We start from the raw sequence: 15,505 nt of genomic DNA, 5'->3' as shown, positions 1-15,505 counted from the left end.
AATTAAGCAACTATAAACTCCCACTAAGTTGGAATATTCTTAGTTTTTTAAGGTTTGGGATGAGTTTCATCCCAATGTCTCAGATGCTTCTTAGTGTATATGGTCAGAGTACATTTCTTAAATGATAAGTAGTAGCTACAAGTGTTAACTATTCTGGTTGGCTATATTAATCTCAGTAGATGCAGTGCTACCATAATAGGACAATATGCAAGAGATATCATGATAAGATCACAGCCAGAGTGGGTTTCCTACTTTTTCTTCTTCTTCTTCTCCTCCTCCTTCCTTTTTAACCTTTTTACTTTTATAGGGTTGAGTTTCTGGTTTTTTACATCCTTATTGGTAAGGCCCAAAACAAATAGCTTTTATGTAAGGATTTACAATATTTAGATGGGTCCAAAAACTAAAATCTACACAAAATATTTTAATTAAGCAGTTAGTCTTTCCAAGTTTTCCAATGAAACTAAGTAATTATTATGTACTTGTGATACCCATGTTGGACAGGAGACAATAAAATTTTTCTAGTACAATGAGGTTATATATGTTTAGCAATGACTTTTCTACTCATGAGGTTATCTGCTGTATTCTTTTATAGTTCAAACGATATGTCAGTAAACTTCGAAGCAAGAGTACAGTTTTCAAAAAGAAGCATCAAATAATAGCTGAATTTAAAGCTGAATTCGGTCTCTTGCAGAGGACAGAAGAACTTCTTAAGCAACGTCATGAAAATATTCAACATCAACTGGTAATACAATATTATCTTGCTGTGCTAGAAATATAAATGCCAGGAGGTTTATGGGTTATAGCTGTATACTGAGGTTATTGCTTTTACTGAAAACACCATAAAGTTATTAATGTTTTCTGATTAATTACAGAGATATCATATAAACTTATTTATTTTTTACTTATTTTAAAGATTTTATTTATTTTATTTGAGAGAGAGAGAGTGCACATATGTGTGAGCAGGGGTGGGACAGAGGGAGAGGGAGAGACTCTCAAGCAGACTCTGTGCTGAGCACAGATCCTTATGTGGGGCTTGATCTCATGACCCTGAGATCTTGACCTGAGCCAAAACCAAGAGTCAGATGCTTAACAAACTGAGCCACCCAGGTGCACCCTCATTTATTTTTTAATGTAGCAGTAAACACTAACTTTTTCATGTGTGCTGACTTTGGGGTAATTAATAGAAGTTGAATTCCAAGTAGGTTTTTCTTTGATTAGCTAGTTAATATGAGAAAAATTATCATACCAAGAGAATGACTATAAAATATTTATTTATCATGGCCTGCTGGGCAGAAATTTCTAAGCAACTACTTCCGGAGCTCTGGAAAGAAATATCTAGGAAAGATACCATATGGAAGTTTGCCTGCAAGCTTATACCTTATGTATTTGTGCCTTAGTTGTCAGAAAAGAGTTAAGCCCAGAGTAGTCCCTCTAACAGCAAAATCTCTCATTGTGGACACCAGTTCCTCAGAATTTTCTTGATTTGGATTTTTGTTCCTTTCACCCATGGGGAAATTATTTCATCAGGATGTTGGTTTACCAGCTAGCATTAATATGGTGGATGTGAATGAAGTTTCAACCAGTCATGGTTAGCTGGCAATATGAACTTTGTGTCTCATGCTGTTGAATATTGTTTGCATCTAGGAAACTTCAGATAGAAAATTTACTGTGCATAATGGCACTACTTTCAAAATTGATAAATAGTAATTATGTTATTGTTCACTTCAAAAATATTTTCCAATTTCCATTATGATTTCTTTGATCTATGGATTATTGCTTAAAACCAAATGTTGCTTAAAACCAAACATTTTCTAGTTACCTTTCTGTTATTGACTTCTACCTTATTTCCACTGTGACCAGAGAACGTTCTGTGTAATTTTAGTCCTTTGAAATTTGTTGAGTATTGCATTATGGTCCAGCAAATGGTCTCTTTTGGTAATTGTCCCAGCACAGTTGAGTAGAATGTGTATTCTGCAGTTGTTGGGGATGGTGTTCTCTATATGTCAGTTCAGTCAACTGTGTTAACCATGATTTCAAATCTTCCATATTCCTATTGAGATTTTTGTCTGCTTATTCCATAGTTATTGAGAGAGGTGTGTTAAAATCTCTATGATTATTGCTTTGTCTGCTTCTTTTTTTAGTTCCATCAGTTTTTTCTTTACATTTTTTCTTAAGTTGGGTTCCTTGGAGCAGAGCCTGAGAGGGAATACTTTGTACAAGTGATTTATTGAGGGAGGGAGTACCTTCAGAAGAAGGGGAGTGAGGGAAGCAGATAGGGCAGCAGAAAAGAGCCAAGCAAGGATGTAGTCCTGATTAGACAGCTTCATTTTGATTCTGTGAGGAACTTTGGAGGTCAGATTGCAGTGTGAAGTTGATTCCATCTTGAGGCAAAGGGGCTGGCCTTTTTACTCCCATATCGGTCAGTCAGTGGCTGGTGGCAGGATGTAACCTCCTAGCCCAATGGGAGGGCATTCTCTGGAGAAGGGGGCAACTGTGAACCTTTAGCAATCAACAACTCTCATGGCAGGTTGCAGATGAGGTCTGAGTGAGGCACCAACAACATCCATTACAATCCATCCCTTGTAATGCTGGGATCTACCTGTTTCTCATGTTAAATTGACTCCATTTAGGTATAGCTTCTACAGGATTCTAGTTGGTCACAATTTCTAGGAAAATTTGTAGGAGGAGGGTTAATAGGACAAATGAAAACTCTCAGTGCTGCATTTGGTCCCAAGGGCATAGTAATACTCAACATCTTCTTCCTTTAGCATTCTAGATTTCCCTCATGTTTGGCTAGCACCTTCACTGGTCTAAGTGACTTTCTTGGTGGGATGACCCAGCCCCTCATCTTTAAGAGGTGTGAGACTCTAGGAACCATGACCTTAGCAGGCTGTGGTTGCTGTACTTACTCATTTATTGTTAAAACCGGGCATGGGAGTACCAAGATATGCCCTAATGGGTCACCTGAGTGCCAAATATATTCCTATCTGCCCTTATTATATAGCAGCATTTGTATAGCATAATGATGTCCTGTCAGTATAATAACTCTTTTCTTTGCCTGATGGTCTACAGGCATGAGGAACCCAAGTGACAAGATGGTAGCCAGAGCATTAAGTTTAAAGGCCTTGTAATGTGCTTTCTGGTGAAAGCATGCCCACTCTGGAAACCAGAACATCTACACCTACAGAGCCTAAAGGTGTCCGGAAGGGAAACATAATTCCCTAAGTGGAGAAGTGGGCATCCTAGTGAGTGGTGACACTCATACTTTCATTCCGTAGTTCCAAGACCCATGGATTCTTTGTGTGTGCAACACAGCACCAAATGGTGGGCATTGGTTTAAAATGTATACTCCATCCGGGGCGCCTGGGTGGCTCAGTTGGTTAAGCGACTGCCTTCGGCTCAGGTCATGATCCTGGAGTCCCGGGATCGAGTCCCGCATCGGGTTCCCTGCTCGGCAGGGAGTCTGCTTCTCCCTCTGACCCTCCTCCCTCTCATGCTCTCTGTCTCTCATTCTCTCTGTCTCAAATAAATAAATAAAATCTTTAAAAAAAAAAATGTATACTCCATCCATCCTGAAGAATAGAACTCATCCTCACAGGCCATCAACTCTAAGCTGTACCTTAGTTGTACCTTCACAAGGCCCTTCTACCAGTCTATCAGGGTAATAGCTTCCTGGATGGTGTGATATGTGGTACGGTGACTGAATCCGATGGTCATGTGTCCACCACCATATCTCCTTTGCCATAAAGTAATCCCATGGTCTGAGTGATATTATATGGAATTCCGTATCAGTAGACCAGATACTCTGAGCCTTTGGATAGGGATGCTGGCTGAAGCACTGTGGGCAAGAAAAGCAAATACTTACCCAGAATCTGGGTCAGTCCAGGCCAGGATGAAATGTTGCCCTTTTCAAGGCAGAAAGATGATTGGTTTCCTCAAGGTATGATTCCATATCTAGAGCTCAGGGTTGGTCTCCCTATTGTTGCCAGGTCAGACATTTGGCAGTGGGAATAGCTAGATGGCCATGGGCAAGAGAGAGTGCATGCTGTTTGGCCCTTGCTTAGCCTCCATCTTTGCCAGCATAACCATTCTGTTCATAAGCCCATTATCCAAGCACTGGGTGGCCAATGACAGAGGGTGCCTGACATCTACTGTCCAAATCATCCTTTCCACTTGGTTGTTTAGTGTTCTCTTCTGCTTTGGACATTCCTAGTGGCCATTAGCATATGATGAAAAGAGAAAAGATCTTCACACTTAGTATGTTACTCCCGTAGGTCTATCTGCATGCCTCTTCCCCAGACCTCCATGTCCCTAGTCTTCCAGTCCTGGTGCCTAATTCTCCCAGGCTCCTGACCAACAAGCTAAGCCATCTGCCACTGACCAGAGGATATAAGATAATCTAGGGGGGGTTCAAGGTTCTCAAGTGAGTCTATGCAGGTATTCCATCCCGGACTCAGTAGTACCCTTTCTTAGAGCCCTGACTTTGTCATAGAATATATACAGCCTTCTCTGAAGTTTTATCCTGCTAACAATTAAGTTGTGTGCCTGGTTTTCAGCTTCCTTTGCCCTTCAGCCATAGGAAATGAGGGTTTCTTTGAAGCTCCTAAGAAGGTTCTCTGACTTTATCACTTTGCTTTAAATTAATGATTAATATATTTGAGCCTGTCCTTTTGTCTCTTCAACTATAAATGGAGCATAGCAACAGCCACCCCAATTCCATTGTCCCTTTAGTTATTATTTCTGCATACTGCCCAAATACCAGCAACATTGTACCAGCTATTGCATCCCTGTGACAGTTCAAGAAGCAGACACCAAGATGGGATTCGATGTACAAGAGATTGCTGGAGGAAATATAGTGGGGAGAGGAAGAAGCAGGTTCCCCACTGAGCTAGGAGCCCGAAGCGGGGCTTGATCCCAGGACCCTGGGACCCTGACCCAAGATGAAGGCAGACACCCAATGGACTGAAAGATAAGGGGAAGGGAGCAAGAGGAGGCAGAGAAAACCATTAGGCCCTAATGCAGGTCTGGCACCATGAAGGGAGAGAAAAGGAAGGAGGATTGTGTAGGAAGAGCCTCAGACTGCAGCACAGTTTTAGGAAAGTTTTGGTCAGGATGAGGGGGAGTTCCTGAGCCAGTCACCCACTAGAGGAGTACGCTGTCAGGCAGGAGCAGGCCAGCACTAGTACTATTGCCATGCTCAGTCATGCGAGGAGCAGCCTGGGGGAAGCATGGGCTTGGTAGGAACATGACGGTGGATCCAGAGGGGCAGCAGTTACGGCTGTCAGTGAAGTCCGTTTCAGCAGGCTCTCCCGAAGGAGATCTGAGCAGTCCATTCTCATGACCACTACAATCACCTTCCACTTATACTCTGCCTCAGTTCACCACAAGTCTTAGCAATTGCACTGCTATAACATGCTAACAATATTCACCCTGCCACCAGCGATGGACCCTTCAGTTCCATTCATTCAGTGAGTAATCCCACTCTAGAAGCCCATTTTTATAGTTTTGTCAGGTTCTCTAGAAGCAGAACCTGAAACAAGAATTCTTCTTCTTCACGTGATTAAGTCAGAGAGTGCTCTTAGGAGAAAGGAAGTGAAGGAACCAGAATTAAGTAGTGATGAAAAGTGGATTCATTTGGAGTCCAGTTTCAGTCTGATCCCACGGGGAGCTCTAGAACACAAATTGCATCACAAAGTTAGTCTCATCTTTAGGTAAGAAAATTACCTTTTTGTACCCCACTGTCAGTCACTCGTGTGCTGTGGACCCTTACCCACAGCCAGGAGGTGGTGTGATACAGTTCTTATTCAGCCAAGGGCACACTTTGAAGAAGGGGTAGCTGTAAGCCATTAACAGCCAATTCTCACAACAGCTAAGGGATAGGTACACTGGCCCACTAAGCAGATCAGGACAGAGCACCCACTGCAAATATCCTGAGATTATGTTATTAGTCCATACAAATCTAGTATCATTACCTTCCTGTTAAATTGGCCCTTTGATAATTAGGAAATATACTTTTTTTTAAATCTCATAATATCTTTTGCCTTAAAATATACTTATCTGTTATTAATACAGCCACACAAACTTTCTTCTAGTTAATGTTTAAAAGACATATATCTTTTGCATCCTTTCAACCTTTCTCCATCTTTATAATTATTGTATATATTTCATAAGAAATATATAGTTAGCTTTATAGGGGTGCCTGGGTGGCTCAGTCCATTGGGTGTCTGCCTTCATCTTGGGTCAGGGTCCCAGGGTCCTGGGATCAAGCCCCGCTTCGGGCTCCTAGCTCAGTGGGGAACCTGCTTCTTCCTCTCCCCACTGCTTGTGTTCTCGCTCTCTCTCAAATAAATAAATAATATCTTTTTTTAAAAATGAAATATATAGGGGGCGCCTGGGTGGCTCAGTCGTTAAGTGTCTGCCTTCGGCTCAGGTCATGATCCCAGGGTCCTGGGGTCGAGCCCTACATCGGTCTCCCTGCTCAGCGGGAAGCCTGCTTCTTCCTCTCCCACTCCTCCTGCTTGTGTTGCCTCTCTCGCTGTGTCTCTCTCTGTCAAATAAATAAATAAAATCTTTAAAAAAAAATGAAATATATAGTTAGCTTTATATTTTTATACAGTGTGGCAATCTTTGTCTTTTTTTTTTTCTTCCAAGATTTTATTTAAATTGTTAGTTAACATATAGTATAGTATTAGTTTCAGGGGTAGAATTTAGTGATTCATCACTTACATATAACACCCAGTGCTCATTACAAGTGCCCCCCCTTAATGCCCATCACCCATTTACCCCATTCCCTCACCCACCTCCCCTCTAGCAACCCTCAGTTTGATCCCTATTGTTAAGAGTCTCTTACGGTTTGCCTCTCTCTCTGTTTTTATCTTATTTTATTTTTCCTTCCCTTCCCCTTTGTTCATCTGTTTTGTTTCTTATATTCCATATGTAAGTGAAATCATACGGTATTTGTCTTTCTCTGACTGATTTATTTTGCTTAGCATTATGCACTCTAGTTCTATCCAGCAATCTTTGTCTTTTCACTGAAGAATTTAATCTCTTTACATTTAATGTAATTACTGATTTTTCAAAGTTTTCTATTTGTTCCATCAGTTCTTCATTCCTTTTTCTCCTCTGCTTATGCCAGAAACTATAACATGCATCTTTGACTGATTACAGTCTTTCCTATTTTACTATATCCTGGGCAATGAAAGAAACTTATAACACTTTAGCTCCATTTACCTCTTTCTCATATTTTGTGCTATTGTGGATATATATTTTTAAGTTCTATATATAACTTGAATCCCACATGATATTATTGTATTTAATATTATTCTAGATTTATCTATCTGTTTCATGGCTTTTTCCTTCTTGCATCATTATTCTACTGGAATCTCATTTTCAGTATTTCATTTAATGTAGGTCTGCTGGTGATAAATCCTCTCAATTTTTGTTTTTCTTAAAACATCTTTTTTTTTTTTTGAGGACAGCTGTCCACTTTATTAGCCAGCAGCTGGCCTGCAGGGCTCCCTAGGGCCCACTCTTAAAACATCTTTATTGCACCTTCATTTTGAAGCACACTTTCACTGAATATAGAATTCTTGGGTGGCAGTTATTTTCTTTCAGCACTTACTTTAAAGATTTAATTCCATTGGCTTCTGGCTTCAATTATTACTTGTTGTTTTTTAAGGCAGTATGTTATTCTCTGGTTGCTAGGACTTTTTTTTCTGTCTTTGGTTTTTCAGCAATTTTGCTATGATTTTCCTAGGTTTTTCTTTATTTATCTGGCTTGGGGTCTGTGAAGCTTCTTAAATCTGTGGCCTTAATGTATTTTGTCAGTTTCTGAAAAGTTCTCAGCCAGTATTTCTTTAAATATTATAATCTCATCCTCGTCTCTCCTTTCCTTGTGTTACAGTTAAAGTTATATGTATATTAGGCTTTTTCACTATTTACCATGTTTATTATGGGTTTTGCTTTTTTTTTTTTAATTTATATATTTTTAGAGATAGAGCATGAGCAGGGGGAGAGGCAGGGGGAGAGAGAGAATCTTAAGCAGGCTTCATGCTGAGCCCATGGTGGGGCTCAATCCCAGAACCCTGAGATCATGATCTGAGCCGAAATCAAGAGTCGGCTGCCTAATGGACTAAGATACCCAGGCACCCCATTTTGCCTTCCCCCCCCATTTTCCATTATTTTTGCTCTCTGTGACTTAATCTGAATTTTTTCCTGCTGTGCCATCTTCTAATTCATTAATCTTTTGTGTTGAATCTGCTATGTAAACCATGTATTGAATTCGGAATATCACTTATTACCATTCTCAGTTCTAGAATTGCCATTTGATTTTATTTTATAGATTCCAGTTATCTGTAACATTCTCCAACTTTTCATTTATTGTCTTGAATATAATAATCACAGCTATTTTAAATGTCCTATCTGATGAATTCATCTGGGTGTCTTTCTATTATCTGTAATTTTTTTCTCTTGATTTTCAGACATTTGTTCCTGTTACTTTGCTTATCTGGTACTTTTTTATTGAATGTCAGGCTCTGGAAACATTTCCTTCCTTAAAAGAACATTTGATTTTTTTTCCTCATAGATCATCTTGATCCAGTTTTGCTAAAGCTGATATTTTTCTCTTACTCCTAATATGCAGTCCTTATACCTGTGGCAGAAACTCTACTCCCAGGAATACTTCTTGTGCCTGGCTCTTACTCTTAGGTTATGACTCCTTAGGAGTAGCCTTTCTAGGGTTTCAGCTGATAGTCTGGAGCAACACACTTTGAGTAGTCTTGAATTCCTACCTCTCTCTCTGTAGCACTATGAGATACTGAAGTCTTTGCCCAGTTTTTTAGTCACCCATCTAATTATTTCCACTTGGCTACTAGGAGTCTTACCTTCCCTGTGCACAGCTGAGGATTTGGTAATGCCCAAAGAGGAAATTGCCTATAGAATTTTGGGCTAATACTCTATAGTTCCCTCTACTCCTTTCTCAGGAGTGTCAGTTTTATTGGCAGCCCCAAATTCCAACTCTTCTTCCATTCCCTCTCTCCTTTTCTTTCTTTCCTTTTGGTTCTTCCATCCTGTTTTGAACCCTCTCCAATCAGGTCACTGCACCAAAATTTCTCTTATCAAGATCACCAGTACCTCACACTGCTAAACCCAGTGAGCATTTCTTTTTTTTTTTTTTTTAAGATTTTATTGATTTATTTGAGAGAGAGAATGAGAGAGAGAGAGCACATGAGAGGGGGGAGGGTCAGAGGGAGAAGCAGACCCCCTGCTGAGCAAGGAGCGCGATATGGGACTCGATCCCGGGACTCGGGGATCATGACCCGAACCGAAGGCAGTCGCTTAACCAACTGAGCCACCCAGGCGCCCCCCAGTGAGCATTTCTTAGCCCTTTTCCTACTTGGCCTATTAGCAGTGCTTGACATAGTCGATCACTCCGTCTTCCTTTACTTATATTCTAGTAAACTACACTCTCCTTGTTTTTCTCCCGTACTAGCACTCCTATTCCTACTCTGTGGCTGATTTCTTCTCATTTCTCCAAGATCTAAAAATTGGAGTTCCTCAGGCTTAGCCCTTGGATCTCTTCTCTTCTTTCACTCCCTTGGTAATCTTATCCTGTCTCATGGCTTTAAAGACCTTCTCTATGCAGACAACTCCCAACTCTGTATCTCTAGCCTAGCTTTCTCCTCAAGTTCCAGTCTTATACGTATAACATCTTGACCTCTTACTGGATATCTACTAGACATTTTGAATCTTTTAAATGCCCAAAACTAAATTTCTGAACTTCATTACTCCCTCAAACCTGGTCTTACCGAGTCTTTCTCATTTCAACAAATGGCAGCTCCATCCCCTCAGTTCTGCAGGCCAGAAACTTTAGTCATTCTTTACCCTTCATTTTCCTTCACACCCTACATCTAATCTGTCATAATATTTTGTTGGATCTACCTTTAAAATAGATACACAACCACTTCTCATTACCTCTACCACCACCATCTGATTCATGCTACCATTATCTCTAACCTGAATTATTGGAGTAACCTTCTAACTGGCTTCCTTTGTCCCTCTTCAGTTTGATCTCAGCACAGATGTTAAAGTGGCTATTTAAAAATTCCTTTACTCTGAACCACCCAACAAGCCTCCCATCTCATTTAAAATAAGCCGAAGCTCTTTCATTGGCCTAAAAATAAAGTTACCATATAATTTATCATCTGAAGTAGGACACATTTGAAAATGCAAAGGACAATAGACTTTAACTGAGACTGTTCCAGCAAACCATATGAGTCCTGTATGATCCCTCCCCCCGAACCTCATTCTCATTCCGTTTTCAGCTCCACCAGTCTCTTAGCTATTTCTTGGGAAAGACATGTCTTTTTCACTTGCTGATCCTCTGGATATCTGTATGACTTGCTCCCTCACTTCATTCGGGCTTTGCTCAGATGTCGTCATCTCAGAAAGACCTTCTCTAACCACCCTGGTGTTTAAGATTCCAACCCCATTTTCACCTCACACTCTATGTATTTTATTTGTCTACATATTGCTTGTTTACTCTCACTAGAAGTAAGCTCTGTGAGGGAAGTTTTTTTTTTCTTCCTGTTTTGTTCACTGCTGTATATCTGGTGCTTAGAACTATACTCAGCACATTTAGGTATATAATAAATACTGGATGGGTGAGTGAATGCAAATATATTGATCACTTGAGAATTCATTCAGTCACCAAATATTTATTGAGTGCTAAAATTAGAAATACTGTGCACCCAAGGATACCAAAGTAAAATTTAGTGCAAGTTTATAACCTATAAAGATATGTAATTATCATCAAATTATAATTTATTATTAAATTATTTATGATTCTAAGCTAATTTATTTTATTTATAACTTTATTGTTATATATTAAATCTGTATACTTCTTATGGAATCATCGAGGTTTTAACACCCATTTTGTGGACCCCATTTTTGACACCTATTTTTATTCTTTACTTTTAGCAAACTATTGAAGAGAAAAAGGGTATATCTGGATATAGTTACACCCAGGAAGAGCTAGAAAGGGTATCTGCACTGAAGACTGAGGTTGATGAGATGAAAGGCCGAACACTTGACGACATGTCTGAAATGGTGATTACACTTGATTTTTTTTCTTTCTTTTCTTTTTTCCTAAGATTGATTGATTGATTGATTGATTTGTCAGAGAGAGAGAGAGAGAGCACAAGCAGGGGGAGCGGCAGGCAGAGCAGGCAGAAGGAGAAGTAGACTCCCTGCTGAGCAAGGAGCCCTGGGATCATGACCTGAGCCGAAGGCAGACGCTTAACTGACTGAGCCACCCAGGCGTCCCACTTGATTTTTTTTTCTTAACGACTTTATTTATTTGAAAGAGAGAGTAAGAGCGGGGTGGAGAGAAGCAGGCTCCCCACTGATTAGGGAACCTTTTGCAGGGCTCGATCCCAGGACCCTGAGATCATGACCTGAACCAAAGACAGATGCTTAATGACTGAGCCACCCAGGCGCCCTGATTTCACTTTTTTTTTATAGTTTTTTTTTTAATTGTATAGCTAGAGGCAGATGTTTTTGTATTTCGTTTTCAGTGAAACACTCAAATTTTCATTTCTGCACATTGTTTATATTCTTTCATCGTCTTTAGCAATCTCTTCTGAATGTTTCCATTCTAGTAAGTTGTTCAACTTGTCATAATTTATGCATTTTGTAGGGTTTTTTTTCCAAGGAAACATGTTGGGTTTAATAAATACCCTATAGCATTATGTATTGAAATGCCTGCCTTATCTTTGCGGTTTTTGAAGTGTGTAAAAGTTACAGAACATTAAAGAAATATTTAAGATAAAAAATAAGTTCTCCCAAATCATACCACACTAACTAATAAAATTACTTCATTTTTGTGTGTGTCCTTAGTATCTTTCCATATTTGGAGCTGCTGTTCAGCCTGAATGCACTGATGGCAGCTTCATCAGACATTCAAATGTTGAAATCTTTCCTTATTGGTAAATAGCTGCTGCCTCAGACTCTCAGAGTACCCACTTCCACCTATTTTTTTCCACATTGGCTACTTGCCCAGAACCCTCTGGATCTCACTACAATCTGACTCCTAAAAATCAGAAGACTCTGAGATCCCATTAGTCTCTATGGCTAGTGTCCATTTTGATTGGTCATTACTTATATCCTTTGGGTTATTATGTATTTTGAATATCACTTCATCATGTTATGCATATACTATATAATCTACATAATTACGTATTTTTTAATAACACAGCATGATTGTAGTTGTATACAGGCAACTTCCTAATTTGTTTTCATCATTCAATGTTAGATTACAAATATTTTCCCATGTTTTGCAGTCTTAATAATTGACCTTTTGAATAGTTAAATGCTATTCCATCTTACTGAAACAACATTTACTAAATCATTTCCCCATTGTTTGGTTTTGAAGTAATTTACAGTTTTACTCTTTTATATAACACTTCAATAAATACATTTAAGCATGTAGTATTTTTGTTCTTTTGAATTCTTTTTTTTTTTTAGATCTCATGTATTTTGTTTAAATGACAGGTAAAAAAGCTGAATTCACTGGTATCTGAAAAGAAGTCAGCTCTAGCCCCAGTTATAAAAGAACTACGACAGTTGCGTCAGAAATGTCAAGTAAGTGAATTTGATTTGTGATACTTTTAGCATCCTATCTTGTTCAGATGTACTAGTTAGAATCCTGAATATTTTACTTGGGTAATTTATAGAAAGCAAATTCTTATTATTATTATTTTGATATGATTCCACAAAATAGAGTAATAATGTGACCTATTAAGTTTTTTGTTTAATTTGTGCTGTTTGTTTTGTCAAATTATCGGGGGAAAGAAAGAGAAGGAGTTTAAGCTGAAATCACAAGTGCAGCTAGATTAGATTTTTGCTTTAAATCTGATATATGTCAGAGCTATAAATATGAAGTCACATTCTTCTGTGGCCAGGTAAAAGCTCAGAGTCTGCCAGTGAGTGGTGACAAGTTAACTTTAGATTAATGGACTTGCTTTGCTGGGGAGCAGGGCCAGGGGCAAACTACGAAAGCCTGTGATAAGTGATGAAATACCGTTGCTTGAATGCTAATTCTAACCACTGCTTTGAAGCTAAACTGTTAGAAGGTAAATGCCCTCCACAAATGCAGATCCGATGGCCTCTGCCGTCTGACATTAGCTGTTGTTATTTTATCACTCTCCATGTAGTAATTTTAGGTTTGAATGTGGGTTGTACTGCATGTGCCTGAGTATGGAACTATAAAATTCTTCACGAATGCCATCCATCAGTCAAGGGAGCACAGTGAAAAATCACATCATTTCCTTTTTATAGAAAATGCCGTGGGGCCTGAGCCAGGTTTAGTGACTTATCCAAATAGACAAGTAGGCAGTGAGAGAATTGCAGCTTGACTCCAGCATCTGTATTATCTTATTTCACATTTCCTGCTCATTCCAGTACACACCACTGTCATCACAAAAGAAATGGAAGAGACAAGTCCCTGTTCTCTGGAGTCCATACACTCATAGGTGAGATGAGACAAATTTCAAGAAAGACAAAAGATAACCCAACTTAAGAACAATATAGATGGGGCGCCCAGGTGGCTCAGTCAGTTAAGCGGTTAATTGTCTGCCTTAAGTTCGGGTTGTGATCTCCTGCTCAGTTGGGAGCCTGCTTCTCCCTCTCCCTCTGCCCGTTACCTCCCCACCCCCGCTCGTGCTCTCTATCTCTCTCTCAAATAAAAATATATAACATCTTAAAAAAAAAAAAAAAAAGAACAGTATAGAAAAGGGGCACCTGGCTGGCTTACTTGGTGGAGCGTGTGACTCTTGATCTTGGTGTCTTGAGTTTGAGCCCCATGTTGGGCATAGAGCTTACAAAGAAGGAAGAAGGAAGGAAGGGAGGGAGGAAGGAAAGAAAGAAAGAAAAAAGTATAATCAGAACCATATACTTAACTGATAAGGAAAGAGGAAGCAAGTGATGTGATTGTTAGGAAGGAAAAGTTTCAGAAAGGGAATTTTTGAACAAGGTTTTGAGATTAAGGACATCAAGAATTGTTTTCATGGTTACATTCTAATCCATTGATTTACTTAATGCTTTTCTTGAGTAAGTAACTTGGAAACAAAAGGGACTGGTTATATGTATTTCTAGTGATGATAAAATTTCTTCCTAATAGTAAGCTAAGAAATCTATTTGTAAATATTTCTTTTATTAAATTCATTTATGTTTTAAATGAGTTTTATTGAAAGGATATTTAAGACAGTAAAGGAAGTGTACTGCATGGAATTCCAAGGATCAGAACCATAATCTGTCTGGAACAGGTAGAGGTACTGTAACCAAAGAGCATTTTGGGTCAGGGAAGTTTCAGGAATGCTAGCAGTGGGAGCGTGTGGATAATGATGATGAATGTAATAGTAAAAACATTTATTAAGGGCTTTCTATGTTCCAAGCATTGTTCATATTGCACCCTATGACTTTTCTCTCTATATATTTTGTGTTGAAGTTTTCACTACTAGCTGCCCCATTTTCTTTGCATTTTCTAATTCAAATTCCTGGTGCAGCTCTTCTGTTTTGGGGGCAGTTTTTCATGCCCAATTGTCTTATAGACAATGGGCTATCCTCAGGTCAGGTCAGGGGTCCATCCTTAGCCTAACCAGCTATGCTCATGGGTAAGGACAGGATGAGAAGAAAGAAGGGTGATATGGTACCAGGTATGACTGCCTAGAGAATTTTCCCTCTGGAGAGGCTATAGGTATGTCAGGGACTTTAATTGACATCTTTAGTACACCACCCGTTATTATCCTATTAGTAACAGCTGAACAGTGTTCATCTTTGCATTTTAGCCTTGTCCTCTCATATATACTTTTTTAAATGGTTGGAATTTTAGTACATACTGCTAGTTACTTTAAGGTTCTATTCAGACAATGTAGATAGAATGATTAAGAACATGAACTATAGAATCATTATAATTATTAAAGATAGTTTTAAAAGAAGGGATATTATTGCTTTTCAACCAAATTGTTTTCTAAGTAAACCATATACCAAATCTTAAATTCTGTAAAGTCATTTATTATAATATAATAATTTAACCAAACCTGAAACTCATTTTCATGTAATTTAACCAGATTTCTCTGTATATGAAGCACTGCCTACATCTCTCATTATAAAGAGTTGTAGCTATCTTACCACCATTCCCAAATAATACAACTCTCCAGTTCTTATCATCAAGTCGAAGAGGGTACCTGAGCCATGTCAACATTTTCATCTCTGTCTTCTGCCATGTTGAAAACTCACACTGCTAAAGAGAAACACCATATGATTCCACTTACAGGAATGTGACCAGAGTAGTCACATTCACAGACACAAAGTGGAATGGTGGTTGTAGCGGGCAGAGGGAATGGGAAGTTAAGTGTTTAATGGGGCAGAGTTTTGGTTTGGAAGATGAAAAGAGATCTGGAGATGGATGGATGGTGGTGACAGCTGCACAACAGTGTGAATGTGCTTA

The 15,505-nt window shown here is 39.1% G+C and overlaps 1 protein-coding gene across 3 annotated transcripts in view; it reads left to right on the top strand.

The window, feature by feature from the left end:
• IFT81 (intraflagellar transport 81) overlaps window positions 1-15,505 on the top strand; it is a 185,084-nt gene that overhangs the window by 149,095 nt on the left and 20,484 nt on the right. For all 3 annotated transcript variants that reach the window (XM_021698603.1, XM_021698601.1, XM_044921123.1), the window contains 3 exons: window positions 593-742; window positions 10,978-11,106; window positions 12,550-12,639. In XM_021698603.1, coding sequence (XP_021554278.1) covers window positions 593-742; window positions 10,978-11,106; window positions 12,550-12,639 — 369 coding nt within the window. The remainder of the gene's footprint in view (window positions 1-592; window positions 743-10,977; window positions 11,107-12,549; window positions 12,640-15,505) is intronic.

This window comes from Neomonachus schauinslandi, chromosome 14 (assembly GCF_002201575.2).
Source record: "Neomonachus schauinslandi chromosome 14, ASM220157v2, whole genome shotgun sequence".
Lineage (NCBI taxonomy): Eukaryota > Metazoa > Chordata > Mammalia > Carnivora > Phocidae > Neomonachus > Neomonachus schauinslandi.
Note: the sequence above shows the minus strand (reverse complement) of the source record. Positions and strands in the feature narration are given on the sequence as shown.